At 40.2% G+C, this 16,289-nt stretch overlaps 1 protein-coding gene across 6 annotated transcripts in view; it reads left to right on the top strand.

The window, feature by feature from the left end:
* Nucleotides 1-16,289, top strand: part of SDCCAG8 (SHH signaling and ciliogenesis regulator SDCCAG8) — a 260,026-nt gene that overhangs the window by 16,768 nt on the left and 226,969 nt on the right. For 4 of the 6 annotated variants that reach the window (XM_058309409.2, XM_058309412.2, XM_058309411.2 and 1 more), the window contains exon 2: nucleotides 7,746-7,811. The exons of the other annotated variants lie outside the window; for them this stretch is intronic. In XM_058309409.2, coding sequence (XP_058165392.1) covers nucleotides 7,746-7,811 — 66 coding nt within the window. The remainder of the gene's footprint in view (nucleotides 1-7,745; nucleotides 7,812-16,289) is intronic. 6 annotated transcript variants of the gene reach the window in all.

Raw genomic sequence — 16,289 nt, 5'->3', positions numbered from 1 at the left:
TAAATATATCAGACCACTGTCTTCTTGCCTCCATGGTTTCTGGTGAGAAATCAGCACTTAATCTTATTGGGTATCCCTTATATGTTATGCATTGCTTTTCTCTTGCTGTTTTCAGAATTCTCTCTTTGTTTTTGGCATTTGACATTCTGATGAGTATGTATTTCAGAGTTGGTCTATTCGGATTTTTTCGGATGGGAGTACATTTTGCTTCTTGGACATGGATATCTATGTCCTTCAATAGGGTTGGAAAATTTTCTACCATTATTTAAATATTCCTTCTGCTCCTTTTCCCTTCTCTTCTCCTTCTGGGACACCCATGACACATATGTTTGCACATCTCTGGCTGTCATTTAGTTCCCTGAGACCTTGTTCAATTTTTTCCATTCTTTTCTTCATCTCTTTTTTTGTATGTTCACTTTCTGAGGCCATTTTTTTCAAGTTTACCAATCCTTTCTTCTGCCTCCTCAAATCTGCTATTTTGTGACTCCAGTGTTTTTTAAAATTTCATTTATTGCACTTTTCATTCGTAAGATTTGCTATTTTCCTATGCATGATTTCAAATTCTTCTTTGTGCTCATCCAGTGTTGTCTTAATATCCTTAATCTCTTTAGCCATCTCATTGAATTTATTAAGGAGATTTGTTTGAGCATCTGTGATTAGTTGTCTCACCTCCTTTATATCATCTGGAGGCTTATCTTGTTCCTTTAACTGGGCCATAGGTTCCTGTTTCTTGGTGTGGATTGTAATTTTTTGTTGGTGTCTTGGCATCTGGCTTACTAGAGTATTTATTCTGGGTGCAGTTTTTCTCTTTAGTTTAGGGCTTCCTGCCCTTTTTCCCTTGCTGATTGTGCAGTAGGAGCCATGGATGTAATTGGTGCTATAAACTGTGGAGGCTCAAGCTGCCCTCATTGCCCTAGGGACCGATGAAACTTCTCCCAACTTTTTCTTTCCCAGAGGTAGGGACAGAGTCACAGTTGTGTGGAATAATCCAAGTCACGCAGGCCTAGACTGTAGTTACCCAGAGAGTGATGAAGCTTCACATCCCTTTCTCCCCTGACTGGGGTACGGATGGAGCTGCTGGTGTGGGCAGCAATCTGTGCAGTTCAGGTGCAGGATGACCACAGTTGCCCCAGTAGACTTAATTATTCAGTTTGTGCCAGTCAAAGGTACCCTTAGTTACTTTGATAGACTGGTGCGGAGCTATCTATCCTCTTTCTTGCCAGAGGTGGGACTGAAGCCTAGGCTAGGGCTGCAGGCTAATCTGGGTGAAAGAAACAGGTTTCTATCATCACTGTGATATTTGGTCAGGCCGCCTTCCCCTCAGGCTGGGGGTGGAGCCAAAATGGGAACCTCGGGCCTTTTACCAACTTGGACAGATTCACACCCCAGCTATTCTAGGGTTATTCCTTATCCATCTGTGTCTGCTGATCTGTAGCTGAAATTGGCAGCCAACTGTCTCCTCCTCCCCTGTTTCTGGAAAATGGAGCTTCCAATTCTAGCCACAAAACAGCTCCTGGGGCAGCTAGTGCCGCCAGAGTAGGACAATAACCTGCCTCCACGCTTGGCCAATAATTTCCCAGAGAGGCTGGCATAGGTCCCCGCAGCTTCCTCCCTGCTGGAGGTGGCACTGGGGCCTAGACGAGACCTGCAGTCTGACCTGGATGGGAAGAAGCCAGTCCCCACCAGCACTGGGATCTCCAGTCCACCCTGCTTCCCCTCGTGCCGGGCGTGGAGTTCAGATGGCTGCTCCTGGCCTCTTTCTGACTTGGACAGGCTCAAACTTCAGCTGTTCGCAGGATCATACTGAAGCTACTGAATTTCCTCATCATAGCTGGAGTTGGTGCCCAACCATCTCTTCCTCCCCGGTTCTGGGGAAGTGGAGCTTTCCATTCCAGCCACGGAACAGAGCCCGAGGCGGCCTGTGCCTCAGTGGAGGATGGGCCCCAGCCTCCTGGGCTCTTCTCTGCAGACGGGCAGTCTCCTTCCATTGCCCCAAGGACATGGCAGGATGCCCTCCTGGCCTCCTGGAGCCCCCAAACAGGAGCTTCAGCAGCTCCAGAGAGCTCTGGGTGCTTGCTAACTGCCCTGCAGCAGGAGCTGACTCTCAGAGCTCCTTACTCCGCTGCCATCTTGCTGTCCGTGGTCCTCTGCTGTGTCTTTTGGAGTGTTTTTATCAAGAAAGGGTGCTGTACTTTGACATATGCCTTTTCTGGATCAATCAAGATCATGTGATTTTTCTTCTTCAATTTATCAGTGTGGTTTATTATACTAATTGATTTTCTGGTGTTGAACCACCCTTGCATACCTGGGATAAAACCCACTTGATCATGATTTATAATTTTTTTAATGTGCTTTTGGATTCCATTTGCAAGTATTTTTTTGAGGATTTTTGCATCTGTATTCATTAGAGATATTGGTCTATAATTTTCTTTTTTTTGTAGTTTCTTTATCTGGTTTTGGTATCAGGGTGATGTTGGCTTCATAGAATGAGTTTGGTAGTGTTCTTTCCTGTTCAATTTTTTTGAAGAGCTTGAGCAAGATTGATATTGGATTATCTTTGAATGATTGTTAAAATTCACCTGGGAAGGTATCTGATGCTAAGCTTTTCATCTTTGGGAGGTTTTTAATGACTGTTTCAATCTCTTCACTTGTGATTTGTTTGTTGCGGTCTTGTGTTTCTTCTAGGGTCAGTGTAAATGGTTCGTGTGTTTCTAAGAATTTGCCCATGTAGTCTACATTGTTGTTTTTTTGTTTTTGCATACAGTTGTTCTTAGTAACCTCTTATGGGCTCTCTTATTTCTGTGGCATCAGTGCTAATGACATCCCTTCACATTTCTGATTTTTTTGCATATTCTCTTTTTTTCTGTGTCAGTTTATCTAAGGGTTTGTTGATTGTGTTGATCTTTCTCAGAGATCCAACTTTTGGTCTTTTTTTTTCTTTTTTCTTTCTTTCTTTATTCTTTTAGGTTTTCTTGATTTTCCTTACTGTTTTGTTCTTGATTTCATTTATTTTTGCTCTGATCTTTACTATTTCTTTCCTTTGACTTGGCTTGGGATTAGTTTGCTGTTCTTTTTCTAGTTCTTCAGGTGTGCAATTAGACCTTCAATTTTAGCTCTTTCTATTTTAATGTAAGCATTGAGGGCTTTAAATTTACCTCTCAGCACTCCCTTTGCAGTGTCCCATAGGTTATTTTTTTTTTTTAATTTTATTTAATCTCCCCTCCCCCCCCCCCCCCCCCCGCCCCGTTGTCTGTTCTCTGTGTCTATTTGCTGCATCTTGTTTCTTTGTCCACTTCTGTTGTTGTCAGCGGCACCATTCCTGGGCAGGCTGCACTCTCTTTCGCGCTGGGTGGCTGTCCTTACGGGGCGCACTCCTTGTGCGTGGGGCTCCCCTACGTGGGGGACACCCTTGCGTGGCAGGGCACTCCTTGCGCGCATCAGCACTGCGCATGGGCCAGCTCCACACAGGTCAAGGAGGCCCGGGGTTTGAACCGCGGACCTCCCATGTGGTAGACGGACGCCCTAACCATTGGGCCAAGTACGTTTCCCTCCCATAGGTTTTAATATGTTGTGTTCTTATTTTCATTCATCTCAAGATATTGCTAAATTCTCTTTTTTTAATGAAATTTTTTATTGTCTTTTTTTTAAAGATATATAGAGCACACAAAATGTTACATTAAAAAATATAAGGGAAACTACACCGCAGTTTACATTGTAGTTTATACTCTCTCTCAGTCCATTCAATGGGTTATGGCAGGATATATAATGTTCTGCATCTGTTCCTGCAGTATCATTTAGGACAACTCCAAGTCCCCAAAATGTCCCCATATCACATCTCTTCCCTCTCCCTGCCTCAGCAACTCCCATGGCCACTGTCTCCACATCAATGATACAATTTCTTCCATTGCTAGAGTCACAACAGCTCTATAGTAGAATACGTAAGTCCACTCTAATCCATATTTTATTCCTTCATCCTGCGGACCCTGGAATGGCAATGTCCGCTCCACCTCTCAGTCGAGAGGGTACATAGATCCAACATGGCTGATGGATGTGATTCTCTTGGAATTCTCTTTCAATTTCTTCTTGACCTACGGATTATTAAGAGTGTGTTGTTTAATCTCCATTCATTTATGAGTTTTCCGTTTTTCCATCCGTTATTGATTTCCAGCTTCATTCTGTTATGATGAGAGAAAGTGTTTTGTATAATTTCAGTCTTTTTAAATTTATTGAGATTTGTATTGTGACCCAAAATATAGTCTATCTTGGAGAAGGATCCATGAGCACTGTAAAAGAAAGTATATCCCACTGTTTTGGGATGCAATGTCTGTTAGATCTATTTCATTTTACATACTATTCAAGTTCTCTTTTTATCCTCTGTTCAGATATTCTCGCCAATACTGAGAGTGGTGTATTGAAGTCTCCAACTATTACTGTAGAGACGTCAGTTTCTCTCTTTAGTTTTGCCAGTGTGTGCCTCATGTATCTTGGGGCACTCAGGTTAGTCGCATAAAAATTTGCAAGAAATTCTTCTTGTTGAATTGTCCCTTTAATTAATATATAATGATGGTCTTAATCCCTTGTAGCGGTCTTACTTTTGAAATCTATTTTGTCTGCCACCTGTATCCCTACTCCAGCTCTTCTTTGGTTACTATTTGCATGGAATATCTTTTTCCAACCGTTTACTTTTAACCTGGTTGTGTCCTTATGTCTGAGGTGGGTTTCCTGTAGATAGCATCCTATCAGTCTATGTCTTTTGATTGGGGAGTTCAAGCCATTCACATTCAGTGCTATTACTCTGAAGGCATTACTTACTTCATCCATTTTGTCCTTTGGCTCTCTGCTGTCATATCTCTCTATTGTCTGTTTTCATATACTTTAATTTAACCCTTCCTAATAATCTTCTTTTCTAAGCTCTTCTCCAAATCTCTTACCCTTGTTTTTTCCTTTCAGGCTACAGCTCTCCCTTTAGTATCTCTTATAATTCTGGTCTTTTGGTAACATATTCTATCAGTTTTTGTTTTTCTGTGAAGACTTGGAACTCATCCTCATTTTTGAAGGACAGTTTTTGCAGGATCCAGAATTCTTGTCTGGCAGTTTTTCTCTTTCAGTGTCTTAAATACATCATGCCACTTGCTTCTTACCTCCATGGTTTCTGATGAGAGGCCAGCACTTAAACTTATCGAGTCTCCCTCGTATGTGATGCTTTGCTTTTCTCTTGCTGCTTTCAGAATCCTGTCTTTATTTCTGATATTTGTCATTCTGCATAGTAGGTATCTCAGTGTAGGTCTGTTCTAGTTTATTCTGTTTGGGGTATGTTGTCCTCTTGGATATTGATATTTATGTCTTTTGTAAGGGTTGGGAAGTTTTCAGTCATTATTTCGTCAAATATTATTTCTTCACGTTTTCCATTCTCTTCTCCTACTGGCATACCAATAATGTCAATGTTTGTGCATTTTGCATTGTCATTCAAGTCCCTGAGGCTCTGTTTCTTTTTTTTTCATTCTCTTTCTGTTTTCCTGTCTTTTCTAGTTCAGGTGTTCTGTCTTTGAAATCACTAATTCTGTCTTCAAGCAATTCACATCTGCTCTTATGTGCCCCTAATTATTTTTAATCTCATCCTTCATGCCTTTCATTCCTGGTAGGTCTGTTACTTTTCTATGCAGGTTTTCAAAATGTTCTTTATGCTCACCCAGTGTCTTCTTAATATCCTTTATTTCTTTAGTCATTTTTTTCTTTACAGTCTTTGAAGTGATTTAGGAAATTTGTGTGATTATCACTGATTAGTTATTTTAAATCCTGTATCTCTCCAGGATATTTGGTTAGTTCTATTGGCTGGGCCATCTCTTCCTGTTTCCTAGTATAGCTTGTAATTTTTTGCTGATGTCTAGGCATCTGAATATGTTGGTGAATTTACTCTGATGGCCAATTCTCTTTCTTGCCTAGTGTTTTTTCCTCCACAGCTCTTCTTTGAATTTGTTTCAACTTATTCTAAGTCTTTAAAATTGCCCAGCCTAAGTTATTGGATTTGGGCCAGAGGCTCACTAATGGGGCACAGATTTCTCCCAGGGGTTAGGATATAAATAGCCCACAGTTTTTGTTCATGCAGTTTCCAGATAGGCCAGCAGATGGTACTTGTCACCTTTCCACAGAGGTGTTTCAGTCTCAGCTTTCTTGTATTCCTGTGTTGAATCTCTAGAATCTCTAGAATGGAGATTCAAAGCGGGTTCTGCTAGCTGAATTCACTGAAGAAAAGCCCCCTGGCTCCCCCTCCCTTTTCTCTTGAAACAGCTGACAGGGAGGAAGATGTCTGTTCCCCTCTCAGTCAGCTGCAGTGAGCCAGGGGTTTACCCCAGCTTAATATCTTGGCTGTGGAGTGGGGGAGGGGAGAACTTCCCATCCATTGTGGGGGCTTGGTATTTCATGTTTGTTGTTTCGGGTTCTTTGTCTTTCTGTCCCTCACATTCCTAGGGGCTGTGAAGCATTGTCCTGGTCTGCTAACCCCCAAAACAGGTCCATCAATAGCTTTTGGCTCTTCCATTGCATTGAGCTCTGCCTATTAGTCAGATGCCATCTTCTCACAGTCCCCTTCATTGCCTTTTTGTATATCCACCATTCCTTCCTGAAAGTGTTTTGTGAAGTTCATGTTTAAAGGAAGGGTAAACATTCTTCAGTCTTTCCTCCCAAGTTGTTCCTCTGGTTACAGACAGCTGTGGCATGTAAACATTACTAATATCTCTTCATTTATGTATATCCAGGAGGAGCCATATAAAAGTTCAAAATGCTTCCACAATTTTCAGTGATTGTCCTGCCATATCTTAATAGAGTTTCCTCATTTCTTTACTTTAAATACAGTTTTTGATACTACTATGGTAAATTAAGAATTTAAAGCTCTGATGTGAAAAGCAGAGTCAAAGTTCATTTTATTCCCTTAAAACTTGGGTGGAATTCTTTCCTCTTCTCTGCTCTGATGATCCTATAGCAGCCCCAGAAGTAGTATGCCCAGCTGCAGATCCCACATTCACCTCTCACCCTTTCCCCTGGACTTTTCAGATGTGTTCCCTGTCTGTGCCCTCAATGGTATCTCCTAATTTGGGTTGCCTATGCCCCCTCTGCAAGAAATTGGAGAGACTTAATGACTCTTCTTTAAAACGGGAGTTCTGGCCTAAACACTGGAAAACTTTTTTTTTTTTTTAACTCTTTTTTTTATCTTTATGTTTTTAATAATACATTAAAAAAATATGAGGTCCCCATATGCCCCCTACCTCCCTCGCCCCACTCCTCCCCCCATAACAACAATCTCTTCCATCATCATGAGACATTCATTGCATTTGGTGAATACATTTCTGAGCACCACTGCACCTCATGGTCAATGGTCCACATCATAGTCCACACTCTTCCACAGTCCACCCAGTGGGCCGGGCCATGGGAGGACATACAATGTCCAGTAACTGTCCCTGCAGCACCACCCAGGACAACTCCAAGTCTCGAAAACGCCCCAACATCTCATCTCTTCCTCCCACTCCGTACCCCCAGCAGCCACCATGGCCACTTTCTTCACACCAATGCCACATTTGCTTTGATTACTAATCACAATAATTCATGAATAGGATATCACTAAGTCCACTCTAATCCATACTCTATTCCTCCGTCCTGTGGACCTTAGAATGGTTGTGTCCACTCCACATCTATATCAAGAGGGGGCTTAAATTCTACGCGGATGCTGGGTATAATTCTCCTGCTTTCAGTTGCAGGCAGTCTTGGTTCCCTGGTGTGGTGGTTGACCTTCTTCACCTCCATGTTAGCTGAGTGGGGTAAGTCTAATAAACCAGAGTGTAGGAGTTGCAAGTCTGTTGAGGCTCAGGGCCTGGCTATCACATGGTCAGTCCAGAGATTCAGGTCCCCTGGGTATACATTAAACCAACACTGGAAAACTTGATTGTCCCACAGATCTGTACTAATAATCCTACATAATAAATGATCTGAAAATTTCCAGTATTATAAAACGTGGGCATTTCCCAGTATTTTGGGAGTCAATGCAGTTTAGTATAGAAGTAGAAGTGATTTGGGAGTTGTCCTAGCAGTACGGTTAGGTAATGTTCATTCATTCTGTAGGCAGCTGTAATTTAAGACCCACAGAATGCCTGTATTAGTAACTGGGGAGGAAAGCAAAGGCCCCTCCTCTAATTTAAGTATAGCACATCAGTATACAAGGTTGTGAAGTATAAAATAAACTACTTTGTAGCCAAGACAGGCTCAAAAGCCAGAATACCAGGAAATCCAGACTCTCTTAAGTTTTGAAGACTTTAATGTAGAGATATGGTATTATAGGAGGAGAGAACTTGCTAGAAATGCAATGTTCTAATCGTAATACCCGAATCATGTCTGTCTATTGCTGTAGTGCGGGTACGTATACTGTTTTATCAAAAATAGCTGTAAACATGACTCACCTATTCACCTGCTTCTTAGCCAACTTTGGTGGGGTGGATGTAAAGAAAAATGAAACTACTTGCAATGTGACAGGTTCCCATTGTTTCTTTTTATATACATTTCATGTGCTGATATTCCCTTTTCTTTCAACATATTGGTGTTCCAGACTATGGATTGACTTTGTGGGAAGAGCATGATGGAGTCGGGGGAGAGAGGGTACGACCCGGAGGCAAGGCGCTAAGCCCTTTCTCTTGCTTTTGCTGATAACCTTCTGGGTGCTTGTCGGCATTTCTGGGCTTCCTATTTCCTTAAATGTGAGGATATGATCTTAGATAGGAGGAGAGAACTTGCTAATCAAATTTGGATTAATTGTAGGAATAATGGTGAGGCTTATGTCTAAACTGGGCAGTTTAGGCTTTTTCTAAAAACAGTCAAATTTCTTCCTCGCTCCATCCCTCTTCCTTCTTGCTTTTTTTCTCTTCTCCCTTCCACCCTCTGTTGGCCAAGCAAGAACATACCTCAGGGCTGGGTTCAGCCTTGAGGCACCACTCTTTGACCCCTGGATCTCTAATGTCCTTTCCATCAACACTGGGTTTCTACCTTAGGAAAGTGAAGCTGAAGGGTTGAACTAGGTACATAGAAAGTGAGAGGATGAATATGGGAAGAAAATATGTGATTTGGGAGGTGGTCCCTTGTAGGTTAGTATAGTTTCTGAAAACCAATAATGATGCTGATGTTCTACATTTTACTTGTAGACGATTAGTGTATAGCTCCAGATCCTCTAAAGTGTTTTTCTCCTCATAGGGAAGGGCTAACATCTGTAGAAGGGCCGTGTTAATCTTATAGGCCAACAGTTTAGTCAGTGTATTAGCTAGCAATAACTTCATCTGGACCTTTGGCATCCTAAGAAAACACCTTAAGTAAAAATTCTTTTCCTCAGTTTTATTTGTAAAACTTAAATTTCTTCCTCCTCTACCTCTTCCTCCTGCCCATCTTCCTCTCCTCCTCCCCATCTCCCCCTTCCTGCCTCCCCTCTCCTTCTTGTTTTTACCCCGCCATCCTTCTTCTTTGCTTTTCTCTAACATTTTCTGAATATATTTGGTATTCTTTACTATGTATACTATATATAATATATACACATGCATACTCACACACACACACATACACACACATAGATAGATCCTTCACAGCTACTGTGTGTGTGTTTGCTATACCATCAGCCTGGTAAACAATGTAATAAAGCCCTGGAAGCATTTGTTAGGAAAGAGAAAGCCATTTTTGTGCTTCAGTGCAGATTTTTCACAACACTTCTTTTTTTAAAAAATTAAAGAAATGTTTTGCATATCTAATGAGGAACAGTAATGCAAATAGAATTTGTAGGTGGCAGACTTGGCCCAGTGGTTAGGGCATCCGTCTACCACATGGGAGGTCAGCGGTTCAGACCCCGGGCCTCCTTGACCCGTGTGCAGCTGGCCCATGTGCAGTGCTGATGCGCGCAAGGAGTGCCCTGCCATGCAAGGAGTATGCCCCGTAAGGAGAGCCGCCCAGCACGAAAGAAAGTGCAGCCTGCCCAGGAATGGCCGCACACACAGAGAGCTGACACAACAAGATGATGCAACAAAAAGAAACAGATTCCTGTGCCACTGACAACAACAGAAGTGGACAAAGAAGATGCAGCAAATAGACACAGAGAACAGACAACCAGGGTGGGCGGGGGAAAGGGGAGAGGAATAAATAAATAAATCTTAAAAAAAAAAAAGAATTTGTAAACTTATGGGTTTATTTTTTCTGGTAAAATTTAAATTACATGTATTCATTGTTTTGTTTTATATACTTAGGTGTCTTTTCTTAGTAGTTTAATTTTTATCATCATGTCTTTAACCAGAATAACAAAAAGCCAGTCTGAATTCCAGATTTCCTTTCCAGCTAGTGATGAGATACATTAGGCAAAAGACAGGATTTAGTAGCCAGGAAAGAGTGTTTTACAAATTGTCATCCCTGGAATAATCTAGAACTAAATCTAGGTGGTTCTATTTTATGAAATTGTAAGAACATTGTCACTTTTTCTTAAACAGGGATAGACTAAGTTGATATCAAGCTACTGAATTAATTATATTTTCTCATTGGTTGTTTAAAGACTTATGCTCTGATCATTTCACGGGTCTGTGCCATGGTTTTTACCCTTTTACTTAGTGGTACTCCTCTCTGGATCAAAAGGTAGAGAAGGTGGCTTGAAATATGTTTGAGCACTTGCCAAAGCAACCTTGATTTGGGGGGAACTTCATCAAAGCCTACTGGAATATTTGAAGAAATGATTAGTTAGGGTAGCTTAGAAAAATGGTCTTAGGGTAAATATTGCTATATGTGTTAGGCCGTGAAACAAAATGAAGGTAAATACTATTAATAATTCTGATGGATATAGAACTGTTTCCTGGCAACTAGGTCAGAAGTGCCCTGTCATAGTGGGTTTGATGGGAAGTCTACTCAAGACTGAACACTCAACCAGAGTGATTTTGCCACCCAGGGGATTTTTGGTAGTGTCTAGAGATGTGTTTTGCTTGTTGCAACTGTGGATTGAGGGGGTGGGTGCTACTGGCATCTAGTGGGTGAAGGCCAGGGGTACGGCTGAACATTCATAGGGAAGTCTGCCGCACCAAAAAAATGAGCTGAGGTTGAAGACCTGTGATCTTGAAGTAGCAAGGCTCTTCTCATAGTCCTCACTCACACGAATTATTTTTGAGAGTAGTTATACTTAAGGATACAGATTGTATTGGTTGATAATCTTACCTACATTCTACCGTCCTGGCTAGGATTACTCTTAGTCAATAGGAAGTGACAGGTGCATAGGTCCTCTCACTGGCTGCTGAAGAAATATCAGGTGTAATCTTCATAATGCATATAGCCAATCTTGATTTTTCAGCATCTATTCTTCATTAATAATCTTCCCATGACTGCTTTCTGAAGATGTTTACATTTACATGTTCAGATTGTCTTTCATTCATGGTACCAACCTCTTTAGCACATTTTCAGCTGAATGTTCTGATAGTATTTTCTTTGAGATTTTTGAAGCTTCTGCACAGTACTTTTAATTTCTTTCACCAGGTGTAATTGTTATTAGGTTGGTGCAAAAGCAATTGCAGTTTTGCATTGTTGAATTTGCCATTCGATATTGGCATACATTCTTAAATAAATATGGTTATGTTATATGTCATTTTAATGTGCATTTCTTGCTTTATGTTTTTTTGCTAATGACATTACTTGCTGTTTATTTTATATTTATTTTAGACTATGGAAATGATGTTAGACAAAAAGCAAATTCAGGTGATTTTTTATTTGAGTTCAAAATGAGTTGCAAGCAGTGGAGACAACTTGCAACATCAGTTACGCATTTGGCTAATGAACATACAGTGCAGGGGTGATTCAAGAAGTTTTGCAAAGGAAATGAGAGCCTCGAAGATGAGGAGCATAGTGGCCGGCCATTGGAAGTTGATAAAAACCAACTGAGAGGATGTGTCATGATGATGGGAACGAGTGTTGTGGGGGGGGGAGAGGGGGGGTGGGGGGGTGGGGTTGAATGGGACCTCACATATATATTTTTAATGTAATATTATTACAAAGTCAATAAAAATAATAATAATAAAAAAAAACCAACTGAGAGCAGTCATTGAAGCTGATCCTCTTATAACTACACAAGAAGTTGCTGAAGAACTCAACGTCAACCATTCTATGGTCATTTGGCATTTGAAGCAAATTTGAAAGGTGAGAAAGCTCGCTAAGTGGGTTCCTCATGAGCTGACCGAAATTTTTAAAAATTATTGTTTTGAAGTGTTGTCTTCTCTTATTTTATGCAACAACAAACCATTTCTCAATCGGATTGTGATGTGTGATGAAAAGTGAATTTTTTCGACAACTGGCGATGACCAATTCAGTTGTTGAACCAAGAAGAAGCTCCAAAGCACTTCCCAAAGCCAAACTTGCACCAAAAAAGGTCATGGTCACTGTTTGGTAGTCTGCTGCCACTACAGCTTTCTGAGTCCTGGTGAAACCATTACATCTGAGAAGTATGCTCACTAAATTGATGAGATGCACCGAAAACTGCAGTGCCTGCAGCCAGCATAGGTCAACAGGAAGGGCCCAGTTCTTCTCCATGACATCGCCCAACTGCATGTCGCACAACAAGCGTTTCAAAAGTTGAACAAATTGGACTACGAAGTTTTGCCTCATCTGCCATATTCACCTGACCTCTAGCGAATCAACTACCACTTCTTCAAGCATCTTGACAACTTTTTGCAGGGAAGACGTTTCCACAACCAGCAGGATGCAGAAAATGCTTTCCAAGAGTCTGTTGAATCCCACAGCATGGATTTTTATGCTAGAGGAATAAGCAAACTTATTTCTTGTTGGCAAAATGCTTTGATTATACTGGTCCCTATTTTGATTAATAAAAACATGTTTGAGTCTAGTTATAATGATTTAAAATTCACAGCATAACTGCATTTTCTTTTGCACCAATCTAATATTTACAAAGCCGACTTGAGCTGGCCTTGGACTGTGCCATTTGTATCTTGGCTGTGCTACCTGTTGGTCTGTGAGTGAGTGGTGCTGGTGACCTGAACCAGGCAGGCCCCAGTCAATTGTGGGCAGACACTTGTACTTATGTCTCTCCAACTTGTTTTCTGCTTCTCTGCCCTTGTCTAAGCTTGTGTGGGGAACTGCTGTTCATTTCCCAGCTCAGGCTAAGGAGGTACAGTTTATTACGTGGTTTCCCAGAGTCAGCCAGGTGCTCCAGAGGTGTGGTTCCTCCTCTCTGTCACCAGACAGTTACCTTTCCCACCTCCCAGTAGAGATACAGGATGTAGAAATTAGTCATCCACAGACATTTATATATTGTGTTCCTTCCTAGACAGACATATTTGCAATTTGTTCAAAAACTTCTTGATGAGGAGAGTCCCGTCGGTGAGCTAAGAGTTTGAATGTAGGGAAACTGGATTAGGAAAATGAATAATACAGACTTAAATTAGCTGGCAGTCAACAGCCCAAAAACTGTTTCCAGTATTTGTTGAACTGATTGGAGTTTGGATAATGGACTGGCAGAAACAGCATTTATGTGTGTGATTCTGAAGGGCTCAGAGGTCCTATTTGTATTAGTCAGGCAAAGGGGCGCTGATGCAAAGTACCAGAAGTCTGTTAGCCTTTATAAAGGGTATTTATTTGGAGTAGAAGCTTACAGTCCAAGGCCATACAAGAGTAAGTTACTTCCCTCACCAAAGTCTGTGCTATGTGTTAGAGCAAGATGGCTGCCGGTCTCTGTGTGTGTTCAGCCTTCCTCTCCTCCTAAGGCTCTGAGGTCCCAGTGTCTTCCAATCCCAGCTGTAGGCAGGAGGGCTCATCTCTCTTCCCGGGGCCTCTGCCATCTATGGAGCACTCTCTCTTCCTCCATATCTGCTTCTGTGTGTCTATGTCTATGTGAGTGTCTGTTTCATCCCTTCAAAGGGGGTGGGGACTCAACCCTACATGCCCTAATGATGTGGTCAAATAAAAGCCCTAATCTTGATTTAATAGAGTAAAAGTAAAACCTCTGAATCTAATACAATCTAATATGCCCAGAGGAACAGACCAGTTTACAAACACAATCCATATTTCTTTTTGAAATTAATAAATAATGTCAAACTGTTACATGTTCCTAGTAAGGATTCTGGGATGGTCAATTGCAGTGATTTCAGTTGAAGAGTAATGGAATTGCATCTGTCTTGAATCACCTGAGAGTTGTTATTCATCAGGATTAATTCTGTCTGTTATAGTATATCATTATTTTGCTTTGTATATATTTGAGAAGCACTTAGCATGTTTTCAAATGTAGTACTGAAATGACTTAAAAACATTACTTCTTTAGTGAAGGTTTTAGAATGTAGTTCTTGTGAATTACTTCTCTGACTCTAGTAACTGAAGTCAGTAGTGCAAAAAAAACAAAAAAATACACACAAAAAAACCCTTATGGGACACTTCTTTTATTATTTCCTCCTCTTTAGTATAGTTCTTCAACATCTCAATATTTAGCATAACATCCATTTTCACTGTGCAATTTAACATGTAGTCTTTGAATGTTATAAATTCTAAAAGATTAAACAAGTATATAGAAAAGGGTTCATAAAACCCTGCTATCATTGTAACATGATGAAAGGACTCTACCTATAGAGATTTTCAACTAAGCAATTTGTTTTCAGGTTTCCTTTTTTTTTTTTTTTCCCCTCAGTGTAGCTTATTAGCTTCTAGTCAGATTAGATATAAATAAATAAGTATCCTTTGTCTTAAATGTGAAGTCATTTGATACCTCTAGAAAAGACACTTTGATGTTAGACAAACCCTTTGTTTCCTTTCTAATGGATGTGATAAAGATAAGTGCTTTATTCATAGATTTAAGTGCATAAATCTGAAGCTCTGTGAGCTAAATTGCTTATCATATAGCACTTTGATTTTCCTTTTCCATTAACAAGTCTCTTTAGAAAATACTAAGCTCTTGGAAAACTATTGCTACTACTTATTTTGTTATTTTGCTGAAAACAGGAATCCATCTTATCTTGACTTTTTAAAAACTCATAATGAGTAGGAAGGGGCAGAATTGGTTAATCAGCACCAAATTCATGTCAGAAAAAGATCTGTATGGAATTAGTGCTGGTGTAGAGAAAAATATAATGATGAATTCACTAGGTCTCTTGTATAGTTGATTAATAGAGTTTCATTGTTAAATCCTAACCTGAAAGACCTGTTCTCCTTAGTTTAATCAAAGTAGAAAGTGAGTTGCTGTCAGTGAAGAAGTTATATTAGATATTTTGAAACATAGGGTCTATTTTTCATTTTAAATGATATTGTGATTTTTTTATTCCATACTTCGAACTTCGAAAAAATGGACTCAATTTTTCACAGTCCTCAAGAATATGTTTTTATAAACATTTTTCTATAGGATCAGTAACTAAAAGCTATGTGCTTTTGTAGCTTTCCAGTGGTTTCTGTAGGTAGCAAGGAATACGTGCTTTTTCTCTTGAGGACACAAGAAGAAATGGGACTCGATTCTAAAAGAAGGACCTCAGTCGGAAGAGAGTAAGAATTCCATGGCCATCATTGTTATAGGTTGCCCTTGCTTGTGGAATGTACCTTCTCCTCTGAAGATCTTAAAGAATGGTTTAGATAGATTTCTTTTGAAATACTTTAGGTCGTAGTGGTATGTGAATTTGTGTGGGAATTTGCCTTTCTGACATATAAATTTCTATGTTAAATATACATAAATGTTTGGTAAATGAATTAATAAACTGAAAAATAACGTTCAAATGCAGACATCAAAATATGAAAATGGCGAATGAAATATATGTCCCTGCTCTAATGTGCAAAGCATATTTTTATTATAGGTATTATTTACTGGATTAGAACTGGTGAACTTAATCATAAAAGATTACCAGAAACAATGAGAAATTTAAATCTGAAAAAGCAATTGGTCCTTAATAAACTTTCCAATTGATTCTTGTTCAGAAACACTCCAACTGAGTCTCATCGGTTGTTACACAAGTGAAAATATCCGTAAAGTAGGATAGAACTGTCAGCAATGCCAGCATCGGTGTCCTTAGTATAGTTCTGTTCTTAGTGTAGGAAAGACTTGGCTCCTTTGCTCATTGTCCAGAGACGAATTCTCAGCATGCTGACTGAACTTTTTCAGTTCTCTATTCTTGTGCAAAAAACCAGCCCTAAGCTTGGTGATTCCTCTCTCTTAGAGCTGCGGTTGACTGGACTCCACCGGGTAATCCTTCTGGTTTCTTTTTTTTTCTTTTTTTTTTTTTTAAGATTTATTTATTTATTTAATTTCCCCCCCT

This window comes from Dasypus novemcinctus, chromosome 13 (genome assembly GCF_030445035.2).
Source record: "Dasypus novemcinctus isolate mDasNov1 chromosome 13, mDasNov1.1.hap2, whole genome shotgun sequence".
NCBI lineage: Eukaryota > Metazoa > Chordata > Mammalia > Cingulata > Dasypodidae > Dasypus > Dasypus novemcinctus.
Note: the sequence above shows the minus strand (reverse complement) of the source record. Positions and strands in the feature narration are given on the sequence as shown.